Source organism: Heptranchias perlo, chromosome 11, assembly GCF_035084215.1.
Source record: "Heptranchias perlo isolate sHepPer1 chromosome 11, sHepPer1.hap1, whole genome shotgun sequence".
Lineage (NCBI taxonomy): Eukaryota > Metazoa > Chordata > Chondrichthyes > Hexanchiformes > Hexanchidae > Heptranchias > Heptranchias perlo.
In genome coordinates, this window is record NC_090335.1 from 12,269,559 (window position 1) to 12,288,201 (window position 18,643).

Sequence of the window (18,643 nt, forward strand, 5' to 3'; positions counted from 1 at the left end):
TCAGTACCAATAGTTACTTAATGCAGTTCAAAAAGTTTCCATACTTTGTGATAATTTTATGTACATTTACCTTAAAATCAAAGCCCAGCAGATGATATTTTAAGTTACATTAGTTATTCTGCAGAGTTTAGTTCTAGCAAAGTCACATGACATCCTCTGTGACTGTGGCGTATTGTCTCTCCTCGTCCCTTTGGCCTCTGCAGCTTTTGACATGGTCGACCATGCCATCCTCTTCCAACACCTCCCCTCCGTTGTTCAGCTCAATGGGATTGCCTTCACTTGGTCCCACCCTTAACAATCAAATCGTAGCCAGATGATTTCTAGCAATGACTTCCCTTCCCACCCCCGCACTATTACCTCTGGCATCTCCCAACAATCTATCCTTAGCCCCATCCGCTTCCTAATCTATATGCTGCCCCATGGCAACATCATCCGAAGGCATGGCGCCAGTTCCACATGTACACTGACAACACCCAGCTCTACCGCCCAACCGCCTTTCTCAACCTCACCATGGCCTCTATGTTGTCAGACTGCTTGTCCGACATCCAGTCCTGGATGAGCCTCAATGTCCTCCAGTTAACATTGGGAAGACCAAAGCCATTGTCTTCAGCCCCTGAAACAAACTCCATGGTCACTGATTCCATCCCCCTCCTATTTGACCCTGAGCTGAGCTTCCAACCTCTTTTCCTCTCCATCGCAAAGACCGCCTACTTCCATCTCCGTAATATCGCGCGTCTTCTTCCCTATCTCAGCCCATCTGATGCTGAAACCCTCATCCATGCCTTTGTCACCTCCAAACTCGACTATTCCAATGCTGCCTTGGTCAGCCTCCCATCTTCCATCTTCCATAAACTTGACCTCATCCAAAACTCTGTTGCCCGTTTCCTAACTCGCACCAAGTACCATTCACCCATCACCCCTGTGCTTTCTGACCTACAATGGGGCTTACACTATATAAATGTTCTAGTTGCCCACAACTTGCCGAATAGAGAGGTGTTACATAGGAATAGGCCATTCAACCCCTCGATCCTGTTCCGTCATTCAGTCAGATCATGGCTGATCTGTACCTCAATTCCATTTACCTGCCTTTGATCGATATCCCTTGATACCCTTACCTAACAAAAATCTATCAATCTCAGTAAAATTTCAATTGACCCTGTATAAACAGCCTTTTGGGGGAGAGAGTTCCAGATTTCCAATGCCCTTTGTGTGAAAAAGTGTTACCTGAGGTCACCCTTAAATGGCCTAGTTCTAATTTTAAGATTGTGCCTCCTGGATTCCCCCACCAGTAGAAATAATTTCTCTACCTACTCTATCGAATCCCTCATCATTTTAAAGGTGTTGATTAGATCACTCCTCAACCTTCTAAACAGAAGGGAATGCAAGCCAAGTTAGTGCAATCTGTCCTCTTAACTTAATCCATTAAGCCTAATATCATTCTGTTGAATCTGTGCTGACCCCTTCCAAGGCCAACATATCCTTCCTGAGGAGCGGTGCCCAAATCTGAACACCGTACTCCAGATGGGGTCTGACCAAGGCTCTGTACAACTGAAGCTTAACTTCCTCCCCTTTGTATTCCAGCCCCATTGAGATAAAGGCCAACATTCCATTAGCCTTTTTGATTGCTTTTTGTGATTTGTGTTCATGGACACCTAAATCCCTTTACTCCTCTATAGTTTTTAGTCTCTCACCATTTAGAAAATATTCTGATTTCTCTTTCTAGGATCCAAAGTGAATGATTTCACACTTGCCCACATTGAACTCCATCTGCCACAGTTTTGCCCACTCACTTAATCTGTTTATGACACTTTGTAACTTCCTGCTCCCATCTACACAACTTACTGTTCCTCCTAACTATGTGTCATTCGTAAATTTGGATATACAGCTCTCTCTTCCTTCATCCTAGGCATTGATATATATGGTGAAAAGCTGAGGCCCCAGTACAGATCCCTGGGGAACACTACTTGTCACATCCTGCCAATCAGTATATTCTCTGTCATCTACGTCCCAACCAATTACCAACCCGCGTCAGAAAGTTACTTTTAATTCTGTGCACTTTTATTTTTGTGGAACCTTGTATGTTGATTTCTACCACCCAACATTTGGCAGCTGGTGCTTGAGCTGGGTTTTATTTTTTGCTAGATTCTCTATTAATTGCAACTTTGTTTGAAGAAAATTCTGCATTCAGTCTAGGAACCGTTGGCATTGAGCTTTTCTTTAAGTGAAAGAATAACTGCTGCGTTGTAATTATAAATGGTTCTGAAGTGTGCATAAAATATGACAGGCAGTATTTTAAAGCAAATTGATGGTGCTAAGTGGCTCAGAAGTCTCCTGATTAGTGTTCCTTCTGCCTTTGGAGACTGAAATTTTTAAAAATGGAGCCACTAATAAAAACGTTTTTTTTTAACAAGGATCTATCGGTCCAAACTGATGGCCCCAAAAGAAAAACTGGTTGGATACAAAAGTCTCCTGTTAGATAAGAGTTTTGCATTTTTAATATTGCAACAACACAATACGAGCATACGAATTAAGAGCAGGAGTAGGCCATTCGGCCCCTCGAGCCTGCTCTGCATTGATAAGATCATGGCTGATCTGATTGTGACCTCAACCCTACTTTCCCGTCCACCTACTATAACCTTTGACTCCCTTGTTAATCAGGAATCTGTCTAACTCAGCCTTAAAAATATTCAATGACCCTGCCTCCACCGCTCTCTGGGGAAGGGAGTTTCACAGACTCACGACACTTTGAGAGAAAAAGTTTCTCCTCATCTCCGTCTTAAATGGGAGACCCCTTATTTTTAAACTGCATTTATATAGCACCTTTAGCGTAGTAAAATGTTCCAAAAAGCTTCACAAAGGCATAATCAAAATTAAAGATTCCCTTGAGTTCTATTTAATTTGGTTTTAAAGTAAATTTTAGTTTTGAAGTATGCTGAGCAGTTTAGCTTCTTTAAACAAGTTTGCATTTTCTTCTAGGTTCGCAGTGGTTGTGCTTTTCTGGTTCACGTGTGCCAGGATGAGCATCGGCTATACAATGAATTTTTTACAAAACCAACTTCCAAACTAGAGTAAGTTATAATGGGATTGAAGGTATCTTTGGTTACTCGGTTATTAAAATCTGAGTTTTCAAGTTCTTGTATTCATGCTGAATAATTTTTCTGAATCAATTGAAAATGGCAGTTTTACGGTGCTCCCTTATGTTCCTTTTACATTAACAAAATGCTTTGTCATTTTGGTGCAAGTTCTGCCTGATATACGGGGAGTGGGAGAGGGGCAGGCCCAGCAACAGGAGAAACTGCATCTGTGCAGATATTATACGTGCACCAAAGTAACAAGTGTAACTTCAAAGGAATCCTAAATCTTCATGGCTGTCATTCTGGGCTTGGGCATTTGATTCTGGCCATGGCCGGCTGCCCCTTCAAGCCCATCTGTACCGGCCATCAAAGCGGCAGACCCAGTGTGAGTGACTGGGTTGGCGGTCATTTAATGTTGCCACCGGCTGCCCTTCGCCATCCGAGGCACTCTGCGTGAAGCTGCTTGTCAAGGCGGATTTCAGTCCGTCCGATTGGAACTGGCACCTTGGGTCACTCGTGCTGCTGAAAGCTAAAGGAAGAAAAGAAAGACGTGCATTTGTATAGCGCCTTTCACGACCTCAGGAAGTCCCAAAGCGCTTCACAGCCAATGAAATACTTTTGAAGTGTAGTCTGTTGTAATTACTGTTGTAATGTAGCTAATGCGCAAGTGGAGGAAATGCGGGAGGTAATGGGGCATCGGAAGGCACTTTGACCTCATTTGTAAACTGGATGTGTTATACAGTGATGTACTTACCATGATTTGACCTGCACCAACTATTCAAAAAGGTGAAGCTGAGCTCTTTCCAAAAGTGTTTTGCAATAGATATGGTGTCTCCTGCCCTGTATGTGATGTGACAAGATTAGGCAATAACTGCCCGTTAATACTCAGTCTACACAAAAATTCCTTAAAGCAACAACGCAACCATGTTGTGAAGGTGCTCTCATATACTGTTACAGATTTGATGGTACTTAGAGCAGAATATAACATTGTGGAATCGAGGCCCATGCTGACTGTCGTGGCATTCTAAAATACCTCGTTTACTCACAATCTCACATTTTGATTGCTCTCTGTGTGGTTGTATATAAATGTTGTGCCTGGAGCTGGTGTGATTTAAATATTGATCCAATCTAATATCTCTACAACTATTGCACTCCACTCTTTAATATGTGGAGAAAACAGAAAGCCATTGGCTAAAAGTTTACAGGAAAGATGCAAAATAAAGCTAAGTAGAACGTGGCTTAATTTCTGACGTCTGAACCACAGGCAGGTCTAATCAATGAAAGGAGATTCAGTCGTGACTTGCTTTAAATCACTACAAAATAGTCATGTACGATGTGGAACACTAATCCCTGCATGTTAATCTTGAATTATGAATTTTAAAAAATCCATTTACTATTCAGTGATGGTGACTCAAAATGAGTTGAAATCTGAAGTAATACTGGTTTATTACCAGTGTTGCATTGGGATGAGTAGAAATGTGGGGCATTGTATTTCCTGGAATGTACTGTCAGCGTTGTAATCGCTTCTTGGTTTAAAGTTCAGCCCCCACCATTTACACCATCCATGCTTATCATGGGCAGCCATGTCGGGCAAATAGCGCTAACCATTTGCCAGTACCATAGGAGTCCATTAGAAAGGCGCCACTTATAACATATTAAGCGCACCAACTATTTCAGGTGACTCAATAAGTTCTTCACACCTCGTTAATCCCCTGTATATTGTATTTACCGATTTTAAAAAGCTCTACTGATTTCAGCCAATATCAGGTCTGTTCTCACCTTGATAAAGTACGATTATCTTAATGATGAGATTCGTAGCATTGGTATTGATTCGGATGCAGCTGCTAACAATTACAAGAGGCACTTGTAGAGTTGAGGTGTTCTGCATTAGGGTTAGGGTTAGCCAGTTTAAAAAAAAAATCTGTTGGACTACGCTGGCTTTACCATCCCCCCATATATAGTGGGCAAATCGCGTTAACACCAATGAGGACTGTATTTGTGATCACATTATCAAAAGGAGGTTCCAATTGGGGTTGTCTTGTGCGATCATGGGTAATGCTGTAATCTGAATTTAAACACTGTTAAAGTGTTCCTGATTGAGCTGAAACTCTTCGAGCCTGGTTTCATACAAAATGCCGACTTGTTACACAGTGATCAGCTTAATGGTCTCTAAAATCCCATAGTTGTTGGGAGGCTATGTGACCATGGTGGAGGTCTTACTGATGGGGTTCATTTCTGCCCTCATCCATCATCGCCAGACATGCACTGCAGCAAGGGTTGTTGGATAGTGACCGTGAGTGGTGACACTGGCTGATTTCGTAGAATCTTATAGCACAGAAGGAAGCCATTCGGCACATTGTGCCTGTGCCAGCTCTTTGAAAGAGCTATCCAATTCGTCTCACTCCCCTGTTCTTTCCCCGTAGCCCTTCAATGTTCTCCCCTTCAAGTATATATTCAATTCCCTATTGAACGTTACTATTGAATCTGCTTCCACCACCCTTTCAAGCAGTGCATTCCAGATCATAACAACTTCCTGCATAAAAAAAATTCTCCTCGTCTCCACCTCTAGCTGATTTGCCAATTACCTTAATTTGTTTTTTAATTTTGTGTGTTTTCCCTTCCTCCAAAACCAAGGAGTGCTGAGGTTCCCCCTGACTGAGCTTTTTGCAGCACGGTACCTGGGACCCTCCCGGTCTGTGCGGCTCAGCTCCTCACTGGGTAAGCTCACGCAGCCATTAAGGGTAGTTTGAATTTGTGCACTTACAAAATCATTCTCGAGTTCTTTTTTTATTTAATGCGGGTCCCGGCCCTTTCCACCCTTGTAGCGAGCTGTTGGAGAAGCTGTGCCTCTCGTGGTACGATGTGTTTCGACCGCTCATCATCCACGTCAACCACCTGGAGACTTTGTCGGAGCTGTGTGGAATTCTGAAAAATGAGATGCTGGAGGACCATGTGCAGAACAACGGTAGGTAGAGTACAGAGTTGGCAGGAGATCTCCAGAAACACTCTGGAGATATGTTCCTGAGATCATAACCTTCGTGTCTGGTAGTCATAAAGCAAAATGTAATTGATATATAGAACACAACTGATTGGTGATACTGCTCTAAATCTAGGATTTGGCTTAAAATGGCTGAACTAAATTTCTTAATCCGATGGTCTGTTCCGAAATACTCTCACTCCTGTTTCCTGTCTCTCTCCTCAGTGGAACAGCTGGGTGCCTTTGCTGCAGTGGTAAAGCAGATGTTGGAAGATGTACAAGAACGTCTAGTATATAGGACACACATCTATATTCAGACTGATATTGTGGGCTATAAACCTGCACCCGGTGACCTGGCATACCCTGACAAACTGGAAATGATGGAGGTAGATAAATCTTATACTATTACAGACTGTATGGTTTACATTTAGAATAAAAACAGACAATGCTGGAGAAGCTCAGCAAGTCAGGCAGCATCTGTGGAGAAAGAAACAGAGTTAATGTTTCAGGTTGAAGACCTTTTGTCAGAGTTAAAGTTTTTGAGCAAGTACAGAGCCAGGGAAAGGGGGGGAGGGAGATGAGGGGAGGAAAGTACAAAAGGGAAGGTCTGTGATAGGGTAGAGGGCACGAGTGATTATATGACTAAAGAGATGATGGTGTAAGGCAAGGAAGGTGGTAATGGGACAGGTTAAGAAACAAAAGATTGATCAGGAGTAGCAGTAAATGGCGGCAGCAGCAGAACCATTACCAGCACTAGCTGACCGAGAAAATGGGAGCAGTGGTTATGATCTGAAATTATTGAAATCAGTGTTGAGTCCGGAAGGTTGTAAAGTGCCTAATCGAAAGATGAGGTGCTGTTCCTCGAGCTTACGTTGAGCTTCATTGGAACAGTGTAAGAGGCCGAGGTCAGAGTGGGAGTGGGAAGGGGAATTAAAATGGCAAATGACCGGCAGGTCATGGTCACGCTTGCGGACAGAGCGGAGGTGTTCAGCAAAGCGATCACCCAATCTGCGTTTGGTCTCCCCAGTGTAGAGGAGACCGCATTGTGAGCAGCGAATACAGTATAGTAAATTGAAAGGAGTACAAGTAAATCAGTGATTCACCTGGAATGAGTGTTTGGGGCTCTGGACAGGGGCAGGGAGGAGGTGAAAGGGCAGGTGTTGCATCTCCTGCGCTCACATAGGAAGGTGCCGCAGGGAGGAGAGCGGGTGTTGGGGGTGATGGAAGAGCAGACCAGGGTGTCACGGAGCAGACCAGGGTGTCCCTTCGGAATGCTGAAAGGGGAGGGGAAGATTTATTTGGTGGTGGGATTACGCTGGAGGTGGTGGAAATGGCGGAAGGGTGGAAGGTGAGGACAAAGGGGACCCTATCATTGTTCTGGTAGGGAGGTGAAGGGGTGAGGGCAGAAGTGCAGGAAATAGGACGGACACGGTTGAGGGCCCTGTCATCCACAGTGGAGGGGAATTCTCGGTTGAGGAAAAAGGAAGACATATCAGAAGCACTGGTGCAGAAGATGGTATTGTCAGAACAGATGTGACGGAGATGGAGACACTGGGAAAAGGGAATAGAGTCCTTACTGGAAGCGGGGTGGCAGGAAGTGTAACCAAGGTAGCTGTGGGAGTCGGTGGGCTTATAATAGATATTGATTGACAGCCTATCCCTAGATATGGAGATAGAGAAGTCAGGGAAGGGAAGAGACGGAGATGGACCACGTGAACGCGAGGGAAGGATGGAAATTGGAAGTAACGTTGATGAAATTTTCCAGTTCCGGGCGAGAGCAGGAAACGGCACCGATACAGTCATCAATGTACCGGAAAAAGAGGTGAGGGAGGGGACCTGAGTAGGACTGGAACAAAGAATGTTCCACGTATCCCATAAAAAGGCAGACATAGCTAGGACCCATAAGAGTTCCCATAGCGACACTTTTTATTTGGAGGAAATGAGTGGAGTCAAAGGAGAAGTTGTTCAACATAAGCACAAGTTCAGCCAGGTGGAGGAGGGTGGTGGTGGATGGGGACTGGTTGGGCCTCCATTCAAGGAAGAAGTGGAGGGCCCGCAGGCCGTCCTGGTGAGGGATGGAAGTGTAGAGAGACTGGACGTCCATGGTGAAAAGGAGACGGTTAGGGCCTGGAAACTGGACAGTTAGGGCATCAGAAGAGTCGCGGATGTAGGTCGGAAGAGACTGGACAAGGGGAGGAAATAAGTTCTGTGGGGCAAGAACAGGCTGAAAGGATGTGTCTACCATGGCAGTCCTGTTTATGGATCTTGGGAAGGAGGTAGAAGCGGGCTGTCTGGGGTTGGGGGTCTATGAGGTTGGAGGCCGTGGGGGGAAGATCTCCAGAGAAGATGAGATCAGTGATAGTCTGGGAAACTAAGGCTTTTGTTCGGTGGGGTCATGGTCCAACGGGAGGTAGGAGGAGGTGTCGGAGAGTTGGCGTTCAGCCTCCGAGTTAGAGGTCTGTTCGCCACACAACAACGACGCCGCCCTTGTCAGCAGGTTTAATGACAATGTCACGGTTGGACCTGAGAGAATGGAGTGCTGCAAGTTCAGAGGGCGATAGGTTAGAGTGAGTGAGGGGAGTAGAGAAATTGAGACGGCCAATTTCACGCTTTGGTTTACATTTAAACTTGCTTTGTACCCTTTGCGGTCTGCACGGACTGGATTCTGAAGCCATGAGAACATCCTTTCTAACTTGTCTGTTTTCGCAGCCTCTTTGTAATCAAGCAGTTGGGGTCTTGAAGGGTGTTTCCGAATTTCCCCTATTCCTCTCTCGTCTTTGGGGTGCGTTGCCTCTGTTTGATACTGTGCCTAATGTGGGAAGCATAAAAGAGAAAGAGCTTCCTTTTTTTTAAGTGTCTATCATGTCCTCAAGATGTCCCAATAACAACCAATGAATTTCTTTTGAAGTGTAGTTAAACACAGCAGGCAATTTGTGCACAGCAAGCTCCCAACAAATAAAAGAATGGATGATGGAATAATTTGTTTTTGGCAGTGTTGGCTGAAGGAGGGTATTGGTCAGGACAAAAGAGGAACTCCCTGCTCATTCAAACATTGCCATAGGATCTTTTACATTCACCTGAGCAGGTAGAGGGGGACCTTGGTTTAGTCTCTGAAGAAAGACAGCACCTCTAACAATGCAGCGCTCCCTCACTACAGCACTGAAGTGTCTGCCTTTAGTACGTGCTCAAGTCTATAGTGGGGCTCAAACCTACGCCCTCTGACTCAGAGACAAGCGTGTCACTAGCTGAGCTAAGCAGATGCTCTTTTAGAAGCAATTTTACGACTTTTTTCTTGTTTTTGGAATAAGCTAGCTTCTTAATGTGTTTTCTTTCATAAGATCCCATAACTCTGAACCACTTAAAGAAGCCCTTTTGTCATGCCCAGATTAGCTGATAGGTTTAATATGGTCATTAGATTAAATGGAATAAAGGCAGATGTAGTATTGAAAAGGGAATACACTGTGACAAAATCTTGCAAGAACATAGAAACAAGAGTTGGCCATTCAGACCCTCAAGCTTGTTCCGCCATTCACTTAGATCGCGGCTGATCTGTATCTTAACTCCATCTACCAGCCTTGTTTCCATATCCCTTAATACCCTTGCCTAACAAAAATTTATCGATCTCAGTTTTGAAATTTTCAATTGACCCCCAGCCTCAACAGCAGGGGGAGAGAGTTCCAGATTTGCACTAGCCTTTGTGTGAGGAAGTGCTTCCTGACATCACCCCTGCATGACCTAGCTCCAATTTTAAAATTATTGCCCCTTGTTCTGGATTCCCCACCAGAGGAAATAGTTTCTCTGTATCCTATCAAATCATCTTAAACACCTCAATTAGATCACCCCTTAATCTTCTATACTCAAGGGAATACAAGCCTAGTCTATGCAACATGTCATCATAATTCAACCCTAAGAAGATAAATTGAAGGAATGTATCTGAATCGTTGTTGTCGTGCACTTTTCACAAGGGATGGATATGACCGTCACTCCTGCTTTTGATTGAAAACGGCGTCTATTGATTTTGTGTTTGCAATTCTTAATCTGCTCTGCAGCAAATCGCACAGAGTTTGAAGGACGAACAGAAGAAGTTGCCTGCGGCTAATTCGTCTTTTGCAGAGGTTCAGCTACAAGATCCCGATTCTAAAATTGTCATCAAATCAGGTACTGCGCTGTACTTTTACAACAGGGCAGGGGTTCACAACTGATAATTAAAGAGCCGCCACTAATGGGAACTTTTGTTGCTGTAGTCCTAAGGAGGGAAGCAAAACTTACCGGGGGCCCATGTAGTGCTTAATACTGAAGAATGACATTCATTGAAGTAAAAAGTAGCATTGCAAGGCAAATGAAGTTGGAAACCAGGGTGTGCCTGCAACCTTCGTGCTAGACTTCAAGAGAATATTCTGATTTGTCTTTCTCAGACACAAAGTGGATGACCTCGCACTTCCCCACATTGAACTCTGTCTGCCATTGTTTTGCCTACTCACTTAGTCTGTCTATATCACTTTGTAACTTTCTGCTCCCATCGACATAACATATCACATCCTGCCAATCAGAGAACATTCCCTTTATCCCTATTCTTGTCTCCTACCTCCCAACCCATGTCACCAAGGTTATCTCCAATTCTGTGCACTTTCATTTTTGCTAATAATCTCTTGTGCAGAACCTTATTAAATGCCTTCACGAGGCCCACGTAGAAAACATCATAGACACTCCCCTGTCCACCTTGCTACTGACCTTCTCAAATTTTTCAACTGGATTAGTCAGACATGACTTAAAAAAGTAAAAGGATAGTCAAGAGAAAGATGGGGCCGATTAAGGACCAAAAAGGAAATCATCTTGTGGAGGCAGAGGGCATGGCTGAGGTACTAGATGTGTACTTCGCATCTGTCTTCACTAAAGAAGAGGATGCTGCCAATGTTGCAATAAAGCAGGAGGTAGTAGAGAAATTAGATAGAATAAAAATAGATAAAAAGGAGATACTTAAAAGGTTGGCAGCGCTCAAAGTAGATAAGTCACCCGGTCCAGATGGGATGCTTCCTAGGTTGCTGAGGGAAGTAAGGGTGGAAATAGTGGAGGCTCTGGCCACAATCTTTCACTCCTACTTAGGACTGGAGGGTTGCAAATGTTACACCCCTGTTCAAAAAAGGGGAGAGATATAGGTAACTACAGGCCAGTCAACCTAAAGTCGGTAATGGGGAAACTTGCAGACACAATAATCTGAGACAAAATTGTCACATGGAAGAACGACAGCCAACACAGATTTGTTAAAGGCAAATCATGTTTGACAAACTTGATTGCGTTCTTCATAGAAACATAGAAAATAGGAGCAGGAGTAGGCCATTCGGCCCTTCGAGCCTGCTCCGCCATTCAATATGATCATGGCTGATCCTCTATCTCAATACCATATTCCTGCTCTCTCCCCATACCCCTTGATGCCTTTTGTGTCTAGAAATCTATCTAGCTCCTTCTTAAATATATTTAGTGACTTGGTCTCCACAGCCTTCTGTGGTAGAGAATTCCACAGGTTCACCATCCTCTGAGTGAAGAAATTTCTCCTCATGTCAGTCCTAAATGTCCTACTCCATATCCTGAGACTGTGACCCCTCGTTCTGGGCCCCCCCAGCCAGGGGAAACATCTTCCCTAGATCCAGTCTGTCTAGCCCTGTCAGAATTTTATATGTTTCAATGTGATCCCCCCTCATTCTTCTAAAATCGAGTGAATACAGGCCGAGTCGACCCAATCTCTCCTCATATAACAGTCCTGCCATCCCAGGAATCAGTCTGGTGAACCTTTACTGCACTCCCTCTATGGCAAGTATATCCTCTCTTAGGTAAGGAGACCAAAACTGCACACAATACTCCAGGTGTGGTCTCACCAAGGCATAACTGCAGTAAGACATCCTTGCTCCTGTACTCCAATCCTCTTGCAATGAAGGCCAGCATACCATTTGCCTTCCTAACTGCTTGCCGCACCTGCATGTTTGCTTTCAGTGACTGGTGTACAAGCACACCCAGGTCCCTTTGTACATCAACATTTCCCAATCTATCACCATTTAAATAATACTCTGCCTTTCTGTTTTTCCTTCCGAAGTGGATAACTTCACATTTATCCATGTTATAAGAACATAAGAACATACTGCATCTGCCATGTATTTGCCCACTCACTCAACTTGTCTAAATCGCCATGAAGCCTCTTTGCATCCTCCTCACAACTCACAATCCCACCTAGTTTTGTGTCGTCAGCAAACTTGGAAATATTACATTTGGTTATCAATCTTTGATAAAATAACAGAGAGGGTTGATGAAGGTAGTGCTATTATTATTGTATATATTGACTTTCAGAAGGCTTTTGATAAAGTACCACATAATAGACATGTAAGCAAAATTGAAGCCCATGGGATTGAAGGGACAATGGCAATGTGGATACAAAATTGGCTAAGAGATGGAAAGCAGAGTAGTGATGAACGGTTGTTTTTCAGACTGGAGGGAAGTATACAGTGGTGTTCCCCAGGAACCAAGTATTAGGACCACTGCTCTTTTTGATATATATTAAGGACCTGGACTTGGGTATAGAGGGTATAATTTCAAAGTTTGTGGATGACACAAAGCTTGGAAATGTAAACAACGTGGAGGATAGTAACAGACTTCAGGAGGACATAGACAGACTGGTGAAATGGGCAGACATGTGACAGATAAAATTTAGTGCAGAGAAGTGTGAAGTGATACATTTTGGTAGGAAGAATGAGGAGAGGCAATATAAACTAAATGGTATAATTTTAAAGGGGGTGCAGGAACATAGAGACCTGGGGTGGTGGGGGGGGTGTGTACACAAATCTTTGACGGTGGCAGGACAAGTTACGGCTGTTTTTAAAGAAAAAGCATATGGGATCCTTGGCTTTATAAACAGAGGCATAGAGCACAAAAATAAGGAAGTTATGGTAAACCTTTATAGGTTATAGGTTAAACTGGTTAGGCCTCAGCTAGAGTATTGTCATTTTTTTGGACACCACACTTTAGGAAGGGTATCAAGACCTTGGAGAGGGTGCAGAGGAGATTTACCAGAATGGTACCAGGAATGAGGGAATTCAGTTACATGGAGATCTGGACTTAAACGTAGGGGACATGATTAAGAAATTTGCAGATGACACAAAGATAGGCCGTGTGGTTGATAGTGAGGAGGAAAGCTGTAGACTGCAGGAAGATATCAATGGACTGGTCAGGTGGGCAGAAAAGTGGCAAATGGAATTCAATCCGGAGAAGTGTGAGGTAATGCATTTGGGGAGAACAAACAAGGCATGGGAGCACACAATAAATGGGAGAATACTGAGAGGTGTAGAGGAAGTGAGGGACCTTGGAGTGCATGTCCACAGATCCCTGAAGGTAGCAGGACAGGTAGATAAGGTGGTTAAGAAGGCATATGGAATGCTTTCCTTTATTAGCCAAGGCATAGAATATAAAAGCAGGGACGTTATGCTGGAACTTTATAAAACACTAGTTAGGCCACAGCTTGAGTACTGCGTTCTGGTCACCACGTTACAGGAAGGATGTAATTGCACTGGAGAGGGTACAGAGGAGATTTACGAGGATGTTGTCAGGACTGGAGAATTTTAGCTATGATGACAGATTGGATAGGTTGGGGTTATTTTCCTTGGAACAGAGGAGGCTGAAGGGTGATTTGATACAAAATTATGAGGGGCCTAGATAGAGTGGATAGGAAGGACCTATTTCCCTTAGCGGAGGGGTCAATAACCAGGGGGCATAGATTTAAAGTAATTGGTAGAAGGATTAGAGCGGAAATGCAGAAAAACTTTTTCACCCAGAGGGTGGTGGGGGTCTGGCACTCACTGCCTGAGAGGGTGGTAGAGGCAGAAACCTGCAACTCATTTAGAAAATACCTGGATGTGCACCTGAAGGGCTACAGACCAAATGCGGGAAAGTGGGATTAGGCTGGGTGGCTCATTTCCCAGCTGGCGTGGACACGATGGGCCGAATGGCTTCCTTCTGTGCCGTAAATTTCCTATGATTCTAAAATGTTCTATGATTCTATGAGACTGGAGAAGCTGGGACTATTCTCTTTAGTGCAGAGAAGGTTAAGGGAAGATTTGATAAAGGTGTTCAAAATTATGAGGGGTTTTAATAGAGTAGATAGGGAGAAACTGTTTGCACTGGCAGGAGAGTCACTAAACAGATTTAAGTTAATTGGTAAAAAGCCAGGTTGGGAGAGGAGAAGGGGGTTGGTGGGAGACGAGGAGAATTTTTTTTACTCAGCGAGTTGTGATCTGGAATGCACTGCCTGAAAGGGTGGTGGAAGTAGATTGAATGAAGGGAACTGGATATATACTTAAAAAGGAAAAGTTTTGCAGGGCTATGGGGAAAGAACAGGAGGAGTGAGACTAATTGGATAGCTCTCTGAGAGCCAGCACAGGCACGATAGGCTGAATGGACTCCTTCTATGCTGTATGATTCTACGACCTATCCATCACAAATCCTTGCTGACTCTCTTTGATCAGCTCATATGATTTGTTATAGTGTTTAGTGCAGTACTGAGGGAGTACTGCACTGTCGGAGATGCCACCTTTCGGATAAGACGCTAAACCGGGGCCCATCTGCCTCCTCAGGTGGACGTAAAAGATCCCATGGCACTTTTTGAAGAAGAGCAGGGGAGTTACCCCCGGTGTCCTGCCCAATATTTATTCCTCAAACAACATCACTGAAACAGATTGTCTGGTCATTCTCATTGCTGTTGTGGGACCTGGCTGTGTGCAAATTGGCTGCCGTGTTTTCCTACGTACAATTGGTGGATAGGGTTACAATTTCCCCCTTGGTGTTTAATTCTGTTTAGCGATGTGTTATGGTGTTAAGTTTATTAAAGTCATTTATCTATGTATAGGTAACTCAGAAGTTCTGAATCCACGACCACAGTCAACAATTTCCCCAGCAGATTTGCACGGCATGTGGTACCCAACAGTGCGCAGAACACTGGTTTGTCTCTCAAAACTTTACAGATGTATAGATGTAAGTTTCAGAATAATATCTGTTCTTGTTACTTTTTTTTGCCTGAACAAATTCTTCTCCCTCTTCCCCGCCCCCCGCCCCCCTCCCCACCAATATATTTGCTAATTTCACCCAGTTCTCACTTTTTAATAAAGATGTAATTTTTGTGGGGGGGTGGGTGGGGTGGGTGTTCTGACTTCTTGATCTGAGGGTGTAATATTGAATTAGTTCTCTGTACAATGTGGACCTGTCACCTCACTTCGCTCAACAGTGAGCTCTCGTTCTCTGCTGAGCCACCTGACAGAGGTACCGCAGAGAAGAGCTGGAAACCCAGTGGTGACCTAACTTGGACTTGTCCTGTATGCCTCCTGAAAGTTTCCCACCAGATGCCTGACTTTTGGGGCTGCAGGTTCACCATACCTGCCAGGGGACCAGAAAAGTGTGCAGTTACTTATTTTTTAAACCAAGCCTGGAACTTTCATTTAAAAACGCCACTTTGCCTCTGGCACTTATTCGATTACCTCCTGCATCCTTACACAACAACTTGCATTTATATAGTACCTTTAACATGGTAAAATGTCCAAAGACACTTCACAGGAGCGCTATGAGACAAAATTTGACAACCTAGCCATGTAAGGAGATATTAGGACAGGTGAGCAAAAGCTTGGTCAAAGAAGTAGGTTTTAAGGAGTGACTTAAAGGAGGATAGAGGGGTAGACATGAGGAGAGAGGTAGAGATGCAGAGGTTTAGGGAGGGAACTCCAGAGCTTAGGGTCTAGGCAGCTGAAGGCACAGCTGCCAGTGGTGGAGCGAATAAAATCGTGGATACGCAAGAGGCCAAATTGGAGGAGCGAAGAGATCTTGGATTACACAGCTCACTCCATTGTCGCTCGTTCTTCCAATCAGCCGCTGCCAATGGTCCAAGGCAGTTCGCTCAGTAATCTTGCTCAATGTACTGGCGACAGCCTCAAACAGCATCTTTCCCAATCCCAGGGTATTGTTCTGTGGACCCATGCAGCACCTTCCTGTAATTGAAAAGCTGATGTCTTGTCGTTGGATTTTTGCACTGGTTGTAACTACCTCAGTAACTTTGTGCAAAGAGCATCTCTCTTTGAGGTACACCTGCCATGTGCTGAAAAGCACCGCTTATTACAGATCGTTTGGGGAAAACTACAAATTGGGAGATTCCTTCTCCAACCCTTGATTATATTTGATACGTGCAGTCTGCATCCCAGCATGACAAAAATAAGTAGATTGGGGGTGTATTATGTGCGTCTTTTTAACATATTGTGTTCTCTTTGGGGTGTGGGGTTGTAACCGTTACTGCGATATGCTCAGCTGCTTGCCATTGGTACGGCTAGGGTGGGAAGCATTTGGGAGGCTGATGTTTAACACTGAAACATTGCATCTCAGCACCCAGCCTTGGGGGCAGTGCACCCCGAAATGGTGGGAGTGGCTGGGGAGGCAGCATCGCGGGGGCACAATTCAAAATAATACTGTATCTCAATATTTTACTTCCCAAACTGATTCCCTTCCCCCCCCCTCAAAATATCTTGCGGTGTTTTGTTGGAATTAATAATTGAAGATGAGGCTCTTGTCGGGCAGTTTTCTGGAACATTCTGTTAATTTTCTTTTTAAATATAGAGTGTTCAACTTGGTTTAGTTTCTGAAAGACAAAGGGCTGCTTTCCCTAATAATTCTGACACTGTGCATGTTGGTACTGAAGGTGAACTGTGTGGTGTAACTGTGGTGTACTTTCCCCAGAGGACAGTGTTTCAGGGCCTGTCGCAGGAAGCCTTGTCTACTTGTATCCAGTCATTGCTTGGGGCTGCCGATTCAATCACTAAAAACAAGGTCAGTCACAACCTCGGAGTTGTTGAATGTTTGTATTAGGTTCAGTTTTTCTCATCCCTTTTCCCCCTCCCCCACCTTCTCTTGCCAAGTTTCTTGCTCGCTCTTACCTATGGTAATCACAAAAAAATATTTCAGTCGAACCCAGTGGAATTTTCTCCCAATTGTAAAATCTGCTTGTATTGCACAAGATGCAAAATAAGGATGAATTGGTCGGTCAGTTTCTCGAGAGCGTGTTGTGCAAACAGCGCTGAGCGTTGATCCCTTCTCTACATTTCTGTTTCAGAGTCAGACAGACGGACAGCTCTTCCTTATCAAGCACCTCTTGATCCTTCGGGAACAGATTGCTCCTTTCCACACTGACTTTGCCATTAAGGAGATTTCCCTGGACCTTAAAAAGACTAGAGGTACTGCTTGGTGCTGGCTGGTAGAGCTGGGTGGCCCAATCCTGCCCATCTTTTACTGTTCAACACAACGCCAGGTTTATTTTATGTTCACTTGCAATGACCTGCATGCTTTAGGTTGTTACTGTCATACCTTTTACTAACTACTTCTGCAACTCTGTATTACTCCATGTGTCTTTCATGCATTCGTAGAGCTGCCCTAATTGAGTTGACTGACTCCCTTCTAAATACACTAACTCTTGAGTTCTGTGAACGGGTGCCAGGGATTTGTCTTCAGCTGCTCAATTTGAAAGTAAGATTAGAGGTGAGAGGAAGAAGTTTAGCCTCAGCAGTGTACCTGATGCTGTTGTACATTACAGCGATTGCTCGGAACTCCTTTTAATAGCCATGCAACTCCAAAATATATCCGATTTTGATCAGGGAGTGTGGGTTACTTACTGTTATTTTGAAAATGAGCGCTCATCACTTGAAATGCTTGTCATATCTTGCTGTGGTGTCGTTGTGGCACTAGGGGGTGACAAAGGCATTAGTTTCAAAGCTATATATTTGTGGCACTGTGAAATGCTTATATTTCTTGCAATCTCCTGCCATACTCACTTGGCTTTCACATCAATTCCAAGTGGGTGTCCCTGTCTTGTAGTTGCGCAGTCAGTTTCTCATCTGTGAAACCTTGCAAAGCGTCAGCTAAAAGCAAAGGGAAAAGTTGTTTTTTCCTGTCGACCTGAAACTAACGTAGGAATGTACAAGACTGGCAAAGATCATTGTGTCCCAGTGCACCAAGCACCACCAGGTACTTTCCAGCAGGGGTCACTGGTTAGCACTCAGCAGAACCCCAGCTTTGAATTCACCATCCAACCAAAGGACAGACTATCCTGGTTTAACCCTTTCCTCTCGTACCTCCACTGCAATTGAGGTGGATTTTGGAGCCCTTAATAACTTCTGTCTTAACAAAACTGGCCCAGTAAAATAATTTGGAGTAAATGCCACACGTTTGTGTGTGCAGCAGGTAGAGTAGATGTGCGATTTAGACAATTGTTTATTTTGTTCTGGGCAAGTTTTATACTGTGATTGGAGGAGTCTCAATACTGGTAAAGTGGTCCTAAAGCCTGATCAATTTAGGTACGGTAGGAGTGGGAAGTTCTGAGTGAACCTTTCGGCAGGTACTTGGCTAATGGTTCCTTCCCTCCTGATAGTGAAACTGGCCTGAACTATAAGTGCAGTGGTTTTACCAGAATGGCATATTTATGAATGGACAGAGCTGCTATTGAAAGCAGTCATATATTCTTCTAACCATGATCGCATGTCTAACAAAACTGTTTGTACTGCCGACTGTGACCGTGCAAGGA

The 18,643-nt window shown here is 44.2% G+C and overlaps 1 protein-coding gene across 1 annotated transcript in view; it reads left to right on the forward strand.

Moving 5' to 3' along the window:
- Positions 1-18,643, forward strand: part of cog3 (component of oligomeric golgi complex 3) — a 62,797-nt gene that overhangs the window by 31,715 nt on the left and 12,439 nt on the right. Inside the window, exons 11-17 of the mRNA XM_067992536.1 lie at positions 2,977-3,068; positions 5,900-6,039; positions 6,277-6,437; positions 10,101-10,209; positions 14,939-15,063; positions 16,807-16,896; positions 17,180-17,300. Of these exons, the coding sequence (XP_067848637.1) occupies positions 2,977-3,068; positions 5,900-6,039; positions 6,277-6,437; positions 10,101-10,209; positions 14,939-15,063; positions 16,807-16,896; positions 17,180-17,300 (838 nt within the window). The remainder of the gene's footprint in view (positions 1-2,976; positions 3,069-5,899; positions 6,040-6,276; positions 6,438-10,100; positions 10,210-14,938; positions 15,064-16,806; positions 16,897-17,179; positions 17,301-18,643) is intronic.